Below are 19,312 nucleotides of genomic sequence, written 5' to 3' on the forward strand. Positions count from 1 at the left end.
AATAACAGTTGTGGACACGGCATCCTGGTTGTCCTCTAGATGCTCCTCTCTGCTCTTGGCCCAAAGTCTTAAGTCTGGTGGTAACAGCATTATATAATAAACTATATGGACAAAAGTATTGGGACACCTACATGTCACACCCACAGGAGTTTTTAATTATGTCCCATCCTAAATCCTTAGGCAATAATATGGAGTTTGCCCCCCTTTTGCAGCTTTAACAGCTTCTCCTCTTCTCAGAAGGCTTTCTACAGGATTATGGAGTGTATCTGTGGAAATTTTTGCCCGTTCATACAGAAGAGCATTTGTGAGGTCAGACACTGATGTCGGACAAGAGGGCCTGGCTCACAATCTCTGTGCTAGTTCATCCCAAAGTGTCCGACGGGGTTGAGGTCAGGGCTCTGTGTGGGCCAGTGAAGTTCAAACCAGGCTTTTTTGTCCAGGCTTCCAGTCATGCTGGAAGGGAAAAGGGCCTCCCCCAAACTGTTCCAACAAAGTTGATCTATGATCCATAGCATAGAATTGTCCAAAATGTCTTGGTATGCTGATGCATTAAGATTTCCTTTCACTGGAACTAAGGGTTCTAGGTCAACCCCTGAAAAACAACCCCATAGCATTATCCCTCCTCCACCCAACTTTACACTTGGCACCATGCAGTCAGGCAGGTAACGGTCTTCTGGCATCTGCCAACCCCCCCCCCATCTGGAATCAGTTTCAGAACACCAGTAAACCATTAGAATCCGTTACACTGTGCTATCAACCCATCAGGAAAACACAAAATACCATTAGTGACTCTTGGACATCACCACGAACCAACAGAAACTTTTAATGGTTTCTTTGACTTTTTCAGCGGGGTGGATGAAGTAAAAAATGCAGTAGCAGTTTGTTTTGCCATCGTCTGCCACAAGAAACTGAAATATGGGAGTAGTTTGTTATTGCCAGCACCTCATTAGCTTATCTGCTTTCACTCTGTCTTTGCTGTTTAAATTGTCCTTAGTTTAGTTTCTTGGTCTTGTTGGGAGTAAAACAACAACAACATTGTTGCTACACATGCATACGCGAATCTTTACTGGATTTTACTGTCTTTACAGCAGTTACCTCTCAAAACTCACTAGACTGTATTAAATGACCTCTCAAAACTGAGAATATGCAAAGTCTAGGAATGAAGGAATACTTCCTATACTCCCGTTTTCCATCATTTCTGTCAGTATGATCTGACCTACTGGACTTCATGCTGATAGAAAACGTTTCAGTGAACTTCGCTCTTTCCAGCGTACTTTCCTATTTTCCGTTTAACTTCCCAAAAAACTCCTCAACATGCGAAAATATGCATGATCTTCATCGTCTCCTTCAAAGTCACGAGTTTAAACTGCATTAAGTAACCTCTGAAAATCTAGAACATGTAAAACGTTCTAGGTGAGGAGAATTTTCTTTCTTTATGAAGAAATGTGGAACATGAGTTAAGGGATGAGAGTGCCGGGCGGTGAGTGGGGGTTCTGGACGGGGGGAGAGAGTCGAGGCTCCGGTTTGCTTTAGCTTTAGCTTAACACAGCTGTGGGTGGGTCCACTGCTGCTGCTGCTGTTGTCGCTGGTCGACCAACAGCGAGCGGTTCTGGGAGTTTGTACCATCTCGTACAGGTGATAAGAGTCCCTGCCGTTTCTGCCTTCCACGCTTTGGAAAAGCCACTTCTTAAGTCCAGGTGAAGTCTGGGAAATGACTGACATGAAGAAAGCAGGTGTGCGCGTTGTCGTCCAGACGCTGCTCTTTCTTCAGAGTGAGTATCTACCTGTTTGATGTTTTCAGCCTGTTGTCTACCAAAGTGAGGCTTAGCCCACTGTTGTAAATGAGAAATCAATAGTAAAAATAAACAGGGTTTTCGATTTAAATATGCACATGTACTATTATTATTGGATTATCAAAAACATTTTAAGCGGCAGAACCTATTAGAAGTTTGCAATACCTTTGGACCTAATTGTAAATTGCCAAAACTGTGACATTGTGTGAACGTTTGGTTTATTTATTTGAAGAGGTTAAGGTTATTTTAGTTAGCCTTATCTATGACGAAGACCAATGTCCTAACCAGCTGGTGCATGTGGACATTTCGAGCACCAGTGTTACTTCTTTGTTTTGAAGTAAAGCAAAAGTTTGTTCCTGCCAAACCTTAAGGTACTTGAAGGAAAATAGCTATAAGTTTATTTTCCGGACTCATGCACAAAGTGAGTTGAAAGGCGGTGGCTGTTTGTACAGACATTCTCTGGAAAAGAGAAACCAGATGTATTCTCTAAAATGGGTTATTTTGCAGCAGAACCAAAGCATGCCGATTTGCTTCCTTTGTACTCCTATCGCTGTGGAATTTTGTTGGTTTTGAAGAGAGTCCAGTATTGCTCAGCAGGGGCGAAGAGTAGACATGATAATGGATGATGTTAGTCAGCCTAAGGCAGGCCTGGTACCGTTGGACGTTGACAATATTTTGCGTGGAGAAGACACCCTTTGGGTAGGTAGTCATCATATGGCCTTTTCAACCAGTGGTGGTCTTGGAAGGACACTCAAAGTGATTCACCTTTTTTTTGCTGTGTTAGCAAGAAACTTTGAATGATTCAACTGAGTTTGGACTAGTTCCTCACACCAAGAACAGAGACATATGGGTTTATTCAGAACCAGAAGAAGATATCTGACTAAGACTGACTCATTTCCTCACAGACAGAGTCAATACAGTGGTCTGTCTTGGTCCAGTTTTGAAATTTGGTTGCAAAACAAGGTCACTACACTAAAAAAAATCTCTCTTGTATTGGTTTATTTTATGGTGCAATTCAGGGAAACCTACAAACTCCGAAATCCGAAATTAACCTACCTTTATCTCTTGAGTTTTGTATGTAATGACGGTAACAGTAAAATGGTGGTAAATCAGAAAAATAAACTTTCTTTAAGAACTATTTTGTAAATCTCCATCATGAAAACTATCATAAACAATGTTTCAGAGATCAGGCAGTGTATTCTTAACCATTTAATGTAATAGCTTTCTGTAAGGTAGCTGTGAGGACGCATTAAACAGAACCATCTATTCTAAAGTTCTTTGGGTAACCAAACGAACCCTTTTTGGTTTCTGATGTGCTCTGGAGATACAGTACATACATGCTCTGGTGTACATACATGTAACGTGAGTATTATTAAGCCCTCGAAATGCTTAATGTGCTTTCTTAAAGGTTAATGGGTTTTTTAATTACATCCTGCAAAATTCTTTGAGGCCGTTTTGGACAGCGTGATGTTTTTCTGTGAATTAATTTTGTACTGTGCAGTTCTGTTTAGTCTGAAATGACTCGTTATAACTTGTACCATTTTGGCGTGCGGTTGAGGTTTAATGCATGCCATTCATGGTAATTAATTTGTTTTTGTGTAGATTCCGGTTAGAATGTTAGATTTTTGCACACTCAGCAGATCTTGAAGACAGCAGAAAAGCCCAGCCCAGGTGGAACACACACCGCCGGTAGCAGAACATGTGTCAACATGGCCTCAATGTACTTACCTCTCAGAGCACAATGTTCTGGCCAAGAGAGCTAACACCTCTATTTTATTTAGAAAGAAGTTGTGATTTAAAGGGCCTGTGATGTGGAAAGCCACATTTTCATTACTTTTTTTGAAATAAGATGTATGTAAACCTTGGGCCTCATTCACCAATAATACTTTCTGAATGTCAGAATCTTTGTGAAAACTGCATAAGTAGGTCTTAAAAAGAAATTTATTCTAAAGAACAGTTGGTGAATGAGGCCCATTGCTAGTCTTAAAACAAACTGTTTAGGTCTGTACTGTCTTTATATGGAAACAAAGCTGCAAAAAACATCCTGTTTTGAATTCACTGTTTTTGTAACAGCACAGAAAACAAGGCATTTACATATGTCCACCTTTTTAGACTATAGCTGTTTAGTCCAGCTCACGCTGAAGTTATAAGGAATGTTTCAGCCAGTACTTCTATTTGAGGCGCAATACAGGGCAGCTGATCAGACCACATATCATTTATGTATATCAGTCTTAAAGGCACAGTAACAAAAAACAGCCTGTTTAATCCTGAGGGCTAAATAGATGTTGGCCAGTGGTCATGTATAAATGAATAATGACTTTTTGATACATAAAACCACACAGATGTTTTACGTGTACCTCAGGGAAAAACATAAAATAAGGTAAAAAATAAATAAGAGAAGAGTTATAGAGTAAGTGAATAATGCTCTGACAGAGTGTGACGCACAGATAGTCATCCGAAGAGAAGCCAGTGTTTAATTAAATCCATTTCCAGTTCTCCAAAATTTCCCATTCAGAAAATCCCCTTCATTTTTACCCGGAACAAAAACTGCTGCTCTTGCAGATTAAGTTACCCAGTATCCCCCAATTTTGGAGACACAGCTTAGCCAAGTCTGATGTAATGTAACAGTTATTTTCAAACCCGTGTCTTCTCTCAGTCCAAGAAAACTAATTTTCACTCACCCTCTGAGAGAAAGACAAAAAGGAGAGCATAGGAAGTATAGCTTTCACACCCTTGTGCGCAGGTGTTGAGCTGTGCAGCTTGGTGTGAAGTGCGTGTGGGTTTTGGAGATGTGAATCCATGGACGTGAGAGCACTCTGCACATTCCTGTCAGAAGACCCCCCCGTTTCTTTTTATTTCTCTTTCTCTTCTTTCTATCTCTATCTATCTGATTGTTTCTCTCGCTTTCTCGCACTATCCTTCTCTCTATCTCTCTTTCTCTCTTTCTCTCCCTCCCTCCCCATCTCTTTCTGTCTCTCTCACATGTCTCTCACCTCCCTGACTCTGTCTCTATATCTCTCACTTTTACTCTGTCTCTCTGTTTCTCTCTCACTATCTGTCTCTCTTTCTCACTTTCTCTCTCCCTCTCCCCTTTTTTGTTTTTCTCCCGGTCTCACTCACTCTCTGTCTCACTCACCCTCTGTCTCTTTGTCTCACTCACTCTCTGTCTCACTCACCCTCTTTTCTGTCTATCTCTCTCTGTCTCTCTCTCTCTTTTCTCTCTGTCTCTCTCTTTAATGTCTATCTCTCTTTTCTGTCTCTCTCTTTTATGTCTATCTCTCTTTTCTGTCTGTCTCTCTATGTCTCTCTTTCACTCACCCTATGTCTCTCTCGGTCTTTCTCTCTATCGCTCTCTCTCTCTCTTTTCTGTCTATCACTCTCTCTTTTCTGTCTGTCTCTCTCTATCTCTCTGTCACTCGCCCTCTCTCTGTCTCTCTGTCTCTCTCTCTGTCACTCTCACCCTCTCTCTGTCTCTGTGCCCCCCTTTTCTTTCTGAAGTGCATGTGTTCCTCTGGTTTCTAACATATGCTCATTACCAGCTTTTCCTTTATTGTTCCTTCAGGGCTTTTCTTTTCCCTCCTGTCTTAGTTGACACTGACAGGCCGCCACACAAAGAACATGAGTCCTGTACTTGAGCAAAAGGGAAAATCCTTGGTTAAATGTTTAATTCAGATGGATATAAATACTGTGATTAGAAAATATAGTGACTACATTGTTTCTCTTTAAAAGTGCATCAAATATTTTCAGCAGTTCAGTTTTATCCCACTTGAGAGTCACAAGTATCCACATATGATGCAAAAAGTATTGCAGTGAAGAATAATATATTTTACTTTGGAAAAGTATTTGAGTGAAGGTAAAAAGCCTCCTATATGGACATACTTTAATAAAGTATACATACACTTGAAAAAATATGTGAAGTTCCTACATCATGGAAAACTTTTTTTGAAATAACAGTTTCATGTAGTAAGTAAATATTGTTAAAGTTTAAATATGTACTGTTCAAGCCCCAGTGCATATAGCCCATATATTGAAAGTAAGCTGCAATCACAGCCTAATTTAAATGTACTTTTTTGTGATGTCACATAAACCAACATTTTTACATACGTTCACCCATTTAGCCTCCAGCAGTTTAGCCCTGCCTTATGTCTTTTTGGATTATGCACAATACAGGGCAGCCAATCACAAAAAGGGTAGTTTAAATCTTAAATGTGTTCATCTTTAAGCACAGTAACATAAAACCACAGAATAATCATAAGTGGATCTTGAAAGATGTAAAGTACAAATAAAACGTAAGATATGTGTCCTTTAACCTCAGTAGCTAATAACATGTACATTGTAACTGGCCACTGCTGTAAACCTCGCTACGAGAAAGACTCTATGAGAAAGATGATAGGTGGTCTGTTGAATGTCTATTGAAGCTAAAAACACTGAGCAAAACTTTGAAAGCTTTGTAAACATTTGACAAGCCTGAGCAAAAGGAATTACTTGAGTAGAACAGCTTTTGCCAGAAGCTGACTCATTTGAATTCTAACCACAGCTGCTGAAACAGCTGTCCAGGGAACACAACAGAGTTTTCTGTAGTGTTCACTCTGCTTAATATTTACACTTAGTAAGTGAAAGATTTAGTATGTTAGTTTGATTTGTGCAATTGTGAGCATGTATTTCTTGTCAGTTTAGACAATACATCTCTGATTTTGTGTAGCTAGAAGCGTTTGTGTGCAGCATAATTGTGTTTATATTATGTGTCTGGTGCATCTTTTTGTCTGTGATGTGATGAAACTGCATGCTGTTAGTTAGAGGTTGGGCAACATGACAATATGTTATTGTTATGATAAAAGAGATTAGAGGGAATTAGAGGACATCATCAGTACTTCTTGAACACTGAACAGCTGCGTGTATGTACGATCTTGTTTGTGTGTGTTTTTTTTAAATATATGGTTTGTCTGGGTGGGACAATAAAGAAAGGGACTCAGTTTCTTTTACAAGTGTCTGGTTTTCCAACTATAAAATAGCCTCTTAATTAGCTTTTGGTGGTATGCTTCAGCCATCCCCAGTCAAACACTTAGCACTTTAATCCGTTTTAGCTATATAGGCTATTTTTATATAAGGTCTCTTGTGATCATCTTTGGATTAAACATTACATCACTGGAAATACCCTGACAGGTAAGTAGAAAAAATGCAAGTGAGGACCGGTACAGTCCCAGCTATAAACTGTAAACTAGAAACTAGGGCTGGGCAATATGATGATAATCGTTATTGTGATAAATTACACAGCATTACATACTAAATGCATTTCTGAGCATATCATGGGTAGCGTTGTTGCAAGATGTACCGCAGTACTCCTTAAATATTATCTTGAAGAGTACAGTAGCTACCTCCTTGTAGAGTATGGTAAAGTATGCATAGGTAGTATTTCTCAATAAATTCTTCAATTTTTATTTTGTAAAAGAAGAGCACAGAGATGAGATGAAAATCAGAAGTAGAAGAGAATTTCTGTTTTACAATATTGCCAAACAAAAATGTCACACAGTGTCATAAACCCTTGATGATAAATTTATATGAATAAACTTACAAATGCCCGATGGAATGTGTTACTGACTTTTTTTTTGAGCAGTGAAGTATTTCTTCACTTCAATCAAAGTTAATGGCTGAAAGTAGACAGAAACCGATCTGTGGTTGTGAGACATGCCTCTATTTTTAAACAACTGAATAAGTCTAATTCAGGTTTATGTAACATTTTATTCAAATATTTAGTATACTGTCTTGGTCCTAAGCTTATCCTGAAACCACAGAGGTTTGTCCCTTTGAGGGACATGGTAGAAAACCAAGTTGTAGAGCTGAAAGCAACTTCTGGTCGTATTTTTAGTCCACCTTTGTATTTTTTGTGCAACAAGTGTATGTAGCCAAATAGCCATATGTCTTGACAAATGGGCTTGGACCTCTCTGGATTTTTCTCAGCAAATCAGTTAGCCAGTGTCCACCATCGCTAACAGAGTTGTTACGGGAGACGACTGGGACCATATGGTCAGCAGGGTACTCAGCCTGGGAGGAAGTATAAGAGGGGGATCTGCATCCTTGCTCTTGGCATAGCCTCATGCTGGCTGGCTTGTTTTGTTTGTGTGTGATTTTAATCATTTTTCTCTGTTTGCTTTTGTTACAGTTGCTGTGTTATCTCTCTTCACCACTGGTGAGCCCCTTATACACTTTAAAGGATCTTGATCTCAAGCATTTCCCAGTCTAATCTTTGTCTGCCACATCTGTAGCATGCAGATAATTGCCATGAACAATTATTTTCCTGTACTTGTTAAAAAAACAGGACTTTTTTTTTTACTCAAAACACACTTGGCATAAATAGCAGCCAATGGTAAAATGTTACAGCATTGCAATGGAATTGTTATATCAGATGTGGCGGATGGAGAGTAGACTGAAAAATGCTGGAGTATTCCTTTGACTGCATTCTTTGTTCAGTGTTGCTGATAAGTGGATGCTTTACCACAGAAGCAATTGTAGTGTTTATTTTATTATATTAATAGAATCATTCATGTATTTATTTTCTTTCTCTCAGTACTAGGCCAGAGTGATGGCAGTAGTGTGGTGGTGGCCATGTACAATATTAGTGCACCTCAGGGGTCTCAGGCAGTACTGCAGTGTCACAGCCAGCGCATGGTGTGGACCCAGGACCGGCTGAAAGACCGCCAGCGTGTTGTCCACTGGGATCTGTTCCGCAGCACTCCAGACTACGCCATGGAGCGTGTTCTGGACATGTTTTCTGCAGGAGATCAGCGTCTGTATAATGCCTATAACCAGGGACGCATCAGTATGTCCAAGACTGCTTTCAAAGATGGCAACTTCTCACTAGTTATCAAGAGTAAGCACTGTTCTTTTGTTTTCTGAGCTGGTGCAAAATGCCTATTGATCCTTTTGTTTCATTTAATGTGGTGTGATCCTTATTACAGAAGTGGCTATGACTGACAAAGGCATCTACTCGTGCAACCTTCACCATCACTACTGCCATCTCTATGAATCAATCAAAGTGCAGCTCAATGTCACCAAATCAGGTTGGTTAACTTCTCTCTGTGTACTCATTTCTGGACAGTACAGATATGGCCAAGTGTTAATGCAACTTGTAGTTCACCGATACCTCTACTTTACACAGAAATCATGAAAATAAGCCAGTGAACATTGGCCTACTTACAGTGGTTGCTAGTTGGTTCCTTTTTGATTTCATTAATTACTAGTAGGGGAGTAACAATAGACTCAGTCCATGATTCAGTTTGGTTAATATTTTAACATAACTCGAATGAAGATTGATGAGGATGGCTATAGTCATTTTGTTGCACAGCTTACTGATGACACTAGAGCTGGGAGGCAGGAGGAGTGCTAGAGTGAGTTGTTCATTGATGCAAAATGTTTGCAAATTTTAATGGCAATACATTAGATGTCATACTTTACTGAATATCTCCACGATGCACACTGTCACATGATGATGCCACGATGCATTGTTACATGTGTCATTAATAATATTCCTTTAAAGATAAGCTATATAATCGCTTCCTACTCCAATGCTCATTCTAACAAGCCCTTGTCAACTTTGCCTCGCCATTTCCCCTTGAGGGAAACCCTGACGCTGTCTTAAGGGCCATTCCAATACTTTAGAAGCTCAAGTGAAGGGTCAACTTACGGCAGAACTTGCCCAGAAATCATTGCAACATGACGTAATTCCATTTTCAAGCTGGAACCAGTGTGCTGCGTTCAGAATGGATTTGAATTAGCAAAATACTACATCTGTTATGCTAGTTAGCAAGCTAAATGAGCTACACAGCACCAACAAAAAAATACAAGCTATATGCTACAGTTCTACACCAAAGTTTATTGCCAGATAAAGTGATTAGTCATAAAATATATGCATGTTATGTTCAAGCTTGTCAAAAAACATTCTGCATTTCAAAGTTTGCATGGCTAGCCGATTAGCTCACTGTGACTAAGTCCTGTAGCTGAAGGCAAGTGTGAAAAATCTACTCTTCTCTGTCCCTGCATTCCCTTGTGCTGTGAATGGCCACTTGTGTAACGTGACACATTTCCAAGTAGTGAGTCAAAGTTGGCGTAGACATGTTAAAAAGAGTATTTAAACAAGGCCTTAGATGACCCAGAGGATCTTAAATCTTAGCAGAATTGAGGCTGTACAATATGAAGCAAATACCACATTTTAATTATTTTGCTACATATTAAAATTCTGATATAATTACAATATATTTAAAACCCTTCAGTGATGGCTTAACAAGATGTGGTAAAAGATTGCCCTGTATTATTTTTGACCGGAATTATTTACATTTGTAGGACCATGCGAAAGACTTCATTCATTCCGACCTCCACAGGTGTCTGGTTAGAGGGCTCATTTGCATGTTGCGTCCTTTTATATATATATATATATATATATATATATATATATATATATATATATATATATATATATAACTGACAAGCAATATATTGTACAGCCTTAACAGAAACCTTTTCTGCCTTCGGTTTATGCTCATACCATTATTATTTACCCAGAACCTTTTGATCCTGGTCTTTTTGTATGACGCACACAGACATTTTGAACATTGCCTTTTCTGTCAGGAAAACTGAATCTGTGTTAATCGAATTTTTGTTGTGGTTACAGCTCACAAGGAGCGGCGTTTCTGGGATGGGCAGAAGGCAGTGTATGTGGTCCTGTTGAACAGCACAGTTGCGTTGCCCTGCGTGAACCGCCGGCCCATCTGGACAGAGGGCAACAACCAGGAGGAGCAGCAGCAAGTGGTGCACTGGGACCGCCAGCCACCAGGGGTCCGTCATGACCGTGCTGACCGCCTTATCGACTTGTATGCTTCAGGAGAGCGGCGCCATTATGGGCCACTCTTTATTCAGCAGAAGATGAATATCTCGGCCACAGCTTTCTCACGAGGAGATTTCTCGCTCATCATCTCAGACCTGCAGCCCACTGACCAAGGGCTGTACTCATGCCATCTGCACCACCACTACTGTGGCCTGCACGAGAGACGCATCTTTCAGCTGACTGTTGGCCCACCCATCCCACAGGCCCCTACTGATGCCCCCCAAGCGCTGCCCAATGAAGATCCCAGTAAGATAAATGTTATCATCACTTAAAAAGGGTGTTGACAAATCTGTGCATTTATATATTTATTTACATATACAGTCAGGTCTTCAGAAATTTGGTTGTTGACAAAATTTGGGTGTTGACCGCCTACCGCGGTGTATTGAAGTTTAAATTAAAGTGCAGATTTTCAACTTTAATTTGAGAGTATTGACATTCAAATCAGTTGAACGTTGTAACAGCCATTTTATGCACAGCCCGCCGCCCCTTCACCCCATTTTTAGGGGCTAAAAAGTAATTGGACAAACTAATTTAATCATAAATTAAATTGCAAAGTATTTGGATCCAAGTATTAAAAATGACAGTCAATGACTGCCTGAAGCTTGACACCCATAGACATCAGAAGATGCTGGGTTCCTTCCCAGGTGATGCTCTGGCAGGCCTTTACTGCAGCTGTCCTCAGTTCCTGCTTGTTCACAGTAAGTGAAATGCATGCTCATTTGGATTGAGGTAAGGTGACTGACTTGGCCATTGCAGAACATCCCATGTCTTTGTCTTGAAAAAGTCTTGGGTTGCTTATGCAGTATGCTTTGGTTCATTGTCCATCTGCACTATGAAGCACTGTCCAATATGTTTTGAAGCATTTGACTGAAATTGAGCAGATAATATAGAACCTATACACTTTATCCTGCTGCTTTTGTAAGCAGTCTCATCCTCAATAAACACAGAAACTTGTTCCACTGGCAGCCAAATATGCCATAACACTACCTCCACCATGCTCAATGAAGTGTTATGCTTTGGATCAGAAGCTGTTCCTTCCCTTCCCCATACTCTTCTTTTCCCATCATCTGGTGCAAGTTGATCTTTGTTTCATTTGTCCATAAGATGTTGTTCCTGAACTTTTTAGAAGTTTTTTCTGGTCTTTCTGTTTGAGGCTTACCGATGGTTTACAACTTATGGTAAACCCTCTGTATTTACTCTGGTGAAGTCTTCTCTTGATTGTTGACTTTGACACAAATGCGCCTACTTCCTGAAGGGTGTTCTTGATCTGGCCAGGTGTGGAGAAGGGATTTTTCTTCACCAGGGAAAGAATTCTGTCATCCACCACAATTGTTTTCTATGGTTTTCTGTGTCTTTTAGTGTTTATGAGCTAACTACTGATTTTTTTTTTTCTTTTTAAGAATGTACCAAATAGTTTATATGGCCACCCCTAATGTTTTGCTGTCTTTCTGATTTGGTTTATTTTGATTTGTAAGCGTAATGATGACTTGCTTCGCTGGCAGTGGTGGCACTAAGGACTTTATATTGGGACTTAACAGAAGGAGATTCCAAATGCCATATTTGAAATCAACTCTAGACATTTTATCTGCTTACTTGTAGACTTTCTATGGGGTTTAGGTCAGGGAACTGGGGTGGCCAAGGCAAAATCTTAATTCTTTGGTCAGTGAATCATGTTTGTTAATTTTGAGGTGTGCATTGTCCTGCTGAAAGAACCTTCCTGGCTGAGGCAGTCAGGTTTTGATTTTATTTTTGCTGGTACTTGGTAGAGTTAGTTGTTTGCAAAAGTTAGAACTGGTAGTGCCACCTTTTTGTATTATTTTTTACCTTTTACTTAAATATATATTAAGATAAACCTTGAAGGTTATATGCTCCATTTTATATACTTTTTAACTTCAAATATCTTTCACTGATTGACACTGGCTATCATACCCCTTTTTTTCTGTATGAAAAAACATGTATTTTTTGGCTTTCTGTACGACTGGAAAGGTTGCAAGGTCCAGTAAAATCGTAAGTTTTCCAGTCATATGTGTTGCAACAAGGCCTGAAGTGCAAGTCTGTTGTGTGTCTGTGACTGCGACTTCACAGTCAGTCCGGAGATCCTGTCAAAAAAACTGATTTATTTGTTTCTTAGGTGAAACTCACCCCATTTTCTAAGCTATATTCTCTTGATTATAAACAATGAGTTACAGCCACTAATATGGCCACCTTAGGACCAAGCATGTGCAATGTCAGTCAAGGCTGGCTGGATATCAGGGCTAAAACAAGTAGAAGTATATGTAGGCCATGTTTACAATGAGAAAGTATTCCTATCTGACTGATTTTTAGAGTGTAGGCAGAGATGAGTGATTACTAGATGATATATTAAACAATGTTTACTGGTGAATTGCATCTCTGCCATGGCGCTATTGTTGAATTATGAAGTGAAAGTAATGGGAAGCACATGTGTTTGGGATCTGACAGTGTTTTTGGTGGCTTTGTTTTTGCAACTCATCTCAGTACTGATTGCTGTAGGTTCTTGTTCTTGAGTTTGACTTCTCATTTTTTTGTTTTATGAGTGTGAGGGAGGAGATGAAGTGGGCCTTGTTACTGGTGTGTGCATTTAAACATGTTGTGCTGTGCATTTCCCCCTACCATAGTCAGCACAAACTGGGCCAAGCTCAGTTCTCCCAACCAACAGCTGTTAGTTCTCTCTCTCTCTCTCTCTCTCTCTCTCTCTCTCTCTCTCTCTCTCTCTCTCTCTCCTCATCTCTTTCTCTGGAAGTGGAAAAACAAGGAAAGGCAGTTTTTTTTTTTTTTTGGATGACTTAGAAAGAGGACAGATGGGGAGAGTCTAGAAGAAAGACTGGCATGTACAAAAACACTTATATACACACACACATTTAAACACATCTTTATTTAGGTCCATATTTCAAAATACATTATAAGAGGTCACCTTTTGTCAAATGCATTAGTTGTCCCCTCATGTATAATACAATACTACATGAGCAGAAAATCTGAATCAATCAAAAAAAGAATCAATCAAAAAGTTTTTACTCCAAATGTAGCAACTTCCAGTTGTTGAGGATAAATCAAATAATATTTTGCCAGTTGCATTCATTTTTGTTAAATTCAAGATTTTAAAACAAAGGCTTCCAGTTACAAATACAAGGAGAATACACTTGTAGCCCAAAGGATGGATTGACTGTAAAAGTGTCTTGTATACACACGCTCTAATACTAGACTTTGAGATAAGGAATAGCTTACCAGCAAACATCCATTCAGCCCTTCTTTGGAAAAAGTGTTTCATTTTTCTTCTACTTTTTACTCACACTTCTCTGTGTCTACCCTCTGCCCCAATTCCCGCACGTCACCCCCTTTTTCTGTCTGGCCCTGGTCCTGATCGCCACGTGTGCATCTGTGTTTGAAGTGCTGCCAGACAGATGGGGGAAATGGAGAATAGAAGATTTTTTCACTTTAGATAAGAGAATGGCAGAAGAAAGGAGGGTGAAGGAGCGAAGGGAAGAGTGGAAATACAGAAGATACAGAGGTGGTCTCAGTAGGAGTGTAACAACTATTTACCTCCATAAACATTGACTGTTTCAACACACTTCCAAAGTTAACACACATGGAAACGTGTGTGTGTGTGTGTGTGTGTGTGTATGTATGAAATGAAACCGAAATATTTAAGAAATATATTTAATTTACATTCAAGTAAACAAAGAAAACAGTTTTCTAGCCATGTTTGTAGTGGTTGAAGAAAAGTATGAGTAGCCCATCTTGCCCCACTCCCAGGTACTTTTCTGCTGGTAATAATACTAATTTCTGGAAGTGAGGTAAAAAGTATCAATGCAACCAAAGTTGATAATTAGCAACCACTACACAATATTTACATAAAAACAAATAAACACACGTTTTAAGGTATAAACCGATTTAAGGACTATGCCATTTAATACAGTTGCATTGTTTGAACAACAAAGATTGCTACCAACTTAAATCACAGCAGCACATACGACACACTTCCAGCTCCAGGCTAGGAGTCTAGTCCCTAGTGTTATTAGAAGGTTGTGCAACAACTTGGATACAATCATCATTTTTCATCATTTAAAATTTGTTTAAAGTATCACAAGAATATTGACTCGGAAACCAGAGATAGCACCAGTCCAATATCTCAGTATTTGTATCGACCAGATATCAACAGAACAAACTGAAGCAGATATTGGAGAAAAATAGAATGAATTATATTAGATTTTATAACATATGTACCCTGAAATATCACAGAGTTGCTTGTAGTGCAACATAACATAAGGCAAAGTAAAAAAGGTCATGTTATAATACAGGATACTGTCATATGTTAACAGTATTGATAGGGTTGTACAGTGAGTGGTTTGAGCATGGTACATAAATATATAAAATTGGTGTTAAAGTCAACGCATTGTTAACGCAATAAAAACTGCACTATATTTTTGAAAATGCCATTAATGCATTTTCCTAGTTTGACCCTTCAAACCACCTGTCGTTCCAGCCTAAACCCCAACTGCTCATGCTGCTGTCACCTCACTCAAATACAGCTTTTAAATCACAAGTTTCATTAATGTCTCCCTTGATAAAACCAGAATTATTTCCAGCTACTAACCCTGCAATCACACGATGAAAATAATGTTATTAAAATTAATAAATACACTCTGATGCAGCATATTTTGTTCACTCATGTAGCTGTAACAAAATGCACTGCTTTTTAAATGGGGAAAATATTTTTTAAGGTCATATTTGAGCAAATGTGACTTAATCTGGATTAATTACACAACATAATGTGATAATGTAATAAACTGTGATTAATTTATTTTAATTCTTTGAAAGCCATATATATATATATATATATATATATGTGTTGTAAACAGAAAATAAAATCAAATCCTGAGCTGAGTGTATCGTTACATCCTTAGTGTGATATGTTTTTTTTAATAATTGGAGTGGGGGTTGTGGTTGGAAGTCTGGGGACGTGTTAGTCTAGTTTAAAAAATGCTAATAGGAGAATGTGGGAAAACCATTTTCTATGGTTGAGAAATGCTTGCGCGTCTTGGACCCGAGTCTACACAGACCTCAGTAGAATCCAGTGGGATAACATCACATGCCTTTGGGCGGGGGAGAAAAGAGCAAAACACTCTAAGAACTGCTGAACGCATTACTAAAAAGAAAATACGTTCTGATTCTGCTTGAATGTTTGTTTGACTGCACAAAAAGTAGTAAAGTAACTAAGGTTGCTGTGTGTACTTGATAAAGTGTGCTGTCCTGTCCCGTTTGTGACACATTTTGTGTGCTTTGGCAATTCCAACATAGACATGGGCATGAAGTTTTTCCTTGAATCATTTTCCCCTTTCTTAATCTGTCTGTCTGCAAGTTCCTGCTGTCAGTCAAGCAAACCTTTTGTGGGTTTCTGTTTGTTTTAAGTGTTTTGTTCATTGGCTCTTTTCTTATACATACTTCCTTTTCTCTTTTGTTTCTCCTTGTTTTTTGTCTCTATTTTTCACCCCTGCTTTCTTTCTGTTTTGGAGTTTGCTTGGACTACTTGTTGTTTATCCTCAAAACTGTGGAAGTTTGCTTCATGTGTAAAGCATCCAGTCAGCTGCGGCTGTAGTTCAGCCTCTGAGCTGTGGAGGAGGAGGTGGTGTTGGATTTAGGTCAGCTCAGCACCACCCCCACCTCTTCCATCCAAGCAAAATATGCTGGCCCCTTCCGCTGACCTGTTTAAGCATAGAGAGGAAGGCAACTGTCTCTGAACTCACAGACAGAGATATCTAAACTACGTTCTTCCAAAAAAAGGATTTTTTGGAGCGCTACCACAGGGGAACCACTTTTTGCTTCCTAAAGAACCTTTCTATTTAATTCCAATGAGAGTTTTTTAAAAAGCCATAGATTGACAACCAAAAGTGATTCTTCTATAGTAGTAGAAGACAGTGCACAGTGTTTTTAAGAGTGTAGAGTTGTCACAATAAGACCTTTGACTTTAATACCAAAAAGAAGTGTAGTTCAAAAATGCTCACCAGCAAATACTTAAGTTTCTTTCATAACATAGACTCTCCCAAGATACGTTACGTCGTGCTACATTATAGGATCATTCCACCATGGTTCGTTCTTTGTTTACATGTGGCAAAAACTCACTTACACTATGAGAGCTTAAAGAGATTGCTGTTTTACTGTGTTTTTCAGGCTTGTCATTCTTCATTTTGAATAAAATGAAATGGGAGTGTATCTTAACCAAATCCAGAGGAATGTCAAACAACAATATAATGATAAAATTAGCTTTACTGATGGTCTGGATCCACAGAACTAGTGGAGTAATGATCTGTACATGGTAATGTTACCTCCTTTCCATGGCCATAACTAGCTATGAGGACACCAAGGTCCAGACCTCGGTAATTTAGAAGGGTTTTTTCACTTTCCTCCTTTCATGAGATTAAACATAGAAACAGAGCCATTATGATAATACAGTCTATTCAGGGGTGCAGCCACAGTATCACTGGCCACCCAATCAAATGGGAACAGAATATTTTTTATGCCACATTTCTAGGATGATGAATTTTGATTTGTTTTTTGTGAGCGCTGTCACTCTATTGGAAGTGAGGTAAAAAGAATGGCCAATCTATGGCCAATCAAAATTTGCCGTTATTTTCTAAACCCTCCACCCAGCACACATGCTATGCACTAACATATAACGTACCTATGGTAAAAATGTAAGAGTTTATGACCATAATTTCCATATTAATGTATTTTTTTTCTATAGTAATGTAAAATGCAAACTCCAATATTCATGTCTTTATTTCAAGCATTCGTAACATTGCTAGCCAAACCAGCATGCTTTAGTCTAGTTCCAGTAGCTGCTTAGTTTAGGCTACAGGCTCCATAGTTGGCTAGATTAGTGATTAGTATGGAGGGATGGGGAAGGAAGAAATGAAAGAAAAAGGTGCATAACAGTTATGGATGGGTAAAAAAAAAGAGCAAAAAAAAAAACTAAAGGAGAAACTTACAGTTGGTGTAATACTCATATTTAACAGTTATTTTATTTTATTCACTCTGAGATATAGGTCACATTTTGCAAAATGAACCTCACTAAAATTCTGCTCCCAGTTACGGCCCTGCTCCTTTCATTCACAGACTTTTTTGCTGTTGTGAGGCTTATGTGCCTGTTCCTTTAAGTAGGTCTAAAGTTTTAAGTCACTCGAGGCCCATGTACAACTGGTTATTTCCCCCAGCCACTTGCACATTTAACTTAGTTATCTTACTGATATCTTTGACTCAGCTACTGCAGATTTAACTCAGTTACGGCCACATTTCACTGAGCCACGGGTGGATTTAACATTATTCACTCAGACACTGGCATATTTAAAGATGGAGAAGATTCTGGAGGCAGTCAGTCTATAGTGTTTAAGAGACACAGACAAGTAAATGCTAGTCATCTGGCAGCTCAGCTAATGTTACTTGCCCACTCACAACTTAACCTACTTCACCTCTGACCTTGCAGCTGCATTTGCTTTGAGATTTGCTTCTTGCTGGTCAGTTTATTACTCCAGTTTTCTGTTCCACCTTAAATGATGAAGCAGTTTCATCCTGACACCAATGAGCTGTTTGAAGAGTTAGCTTAAGTTAGCATGTTTGTTTTCAAACGTGATAAATCCACAAAATGAGGCTGAAAGTTTTATTCCATAAAATCTACAATTAGCTCTATAAAATAATCTTGAGCTTCATGTTTATCTGCACTCTCACTGTGATATTTCATATGCGCTGTTTAATCAGAGCTGCAACCGGACAGGTGACTAAACTTTCCTTTCTGGTCTGTTTTCTTTGATTTTGCTCTGATCAGTTATCTGTTAGTCATGTAGATCCACATGCAACATAGTTTCCTTGGGAAGTCACATCAGGACTGGGGTGTGAGACTGGGCTTCACACCAGCACTACCTGATCTGTAGCACATATGTGTAAGCACTGGCTGTAGTTGACCTGTAACAAAATGGCCGTGTTCTTCTGTAGTAATTACATATGTATTTTGCACTCTTCTCTGCTCAGCTGGCAAGTGGTAATTACATATGCATCCTACATGTTTAAACCCAGAGCTTTAAGGTGTCATTATGTACCTGAGCCATTTTGCTTTGTATACGATGTCTCTTGGGCTGTATTTGCCCTACAATTACAACAGTTTGAACAGAGTTCATCTTCATCCCAACCAGTCCTTTACTTCGGTGGCCCAGTCTTCTTCAGAAATGCTAAGTAAAACGGCCTTACTGGAGCTAACCCATTTAGTCAGGTGGAATCCTTCACTTGCACACAGAGCTTGGAGCTCTCTTACCAGAGCAACTGCCTGAGCTTCAGATCCAACTGACTTTAAACAGTCATCCACGTAAAAATTGCAGAGCTTCCTGGCTAGTTGTTACTCTTCCATCTTCTGCTGTTTTGCGTAAGGCATAGGAGGCACAACTGGGCGAAGACGTAGCACCGAAAAGGTGAACCATCATTCTGAACTCTTCAACCTCATTACTAAGGTCACCCTTTGGCCACCACAGAAAACGCAGAAGATCAGTGTCTTCTTCTGGGACCCTGACCTGATAGAACATAGATTTGATGTCCACCATTAATGCCACCGGTTCCTGTCTGAACCGCGTCAAGACAC

At 39.3% G+C, this 19,312-nt stretch overlaps 1 protein-coding gene across 1 annotated transcript in view; it reads left to right on the top strand.

The window, feature by feature from the left end:
• Positions 1-1,492: 1,492 nt before the first annotated feature.
• Positions 1,493-19,312, top strand: part of mxra8a (matrix-remodelling associated 8a) — a 29,751-nt gene continuing 11,931 nt past the window's right edge. The window contains exons 1-5 of the mRNA XM_036559482.1: positions 1,493-1,772; positions 7,954-7,980; positions 8,359-8,661; positions 8,750-8,851; positions 10,459-10,917. Coding sequence (XP_036415375.1) covers positions 1,712-1,772; positions 7,954-7,980; positions 8,359-8,661; positions 8,750-8,851; positions 10,459-10,917 — 952 coding nt within the window. The 5' untranslated portion in view covers positions 1,493-1,711. The remainder of the gene's footprint in view (positions 1,773-7,953; positions 7,981-8,358; positions 8,662-8,749; positions 8,852-10,458; positions 10,918-19,312) is intronic.

Source organism: Colossoma macropomum, unplaced genomic scaffold (genome assembly GCF_904425465.1).
Source record: "Colossoma macropomum unplaced genomic scaffold, Colossoma_macropomum, whole genome shotgun sequence".
NCBI classification, from domain to species: domain Eukaryota; kingdom Metazoa; phylum Chordata; class Actinopteri; order Characiformes; family Serrasalmidae; genus Colossoma; species Colossoma macropomum.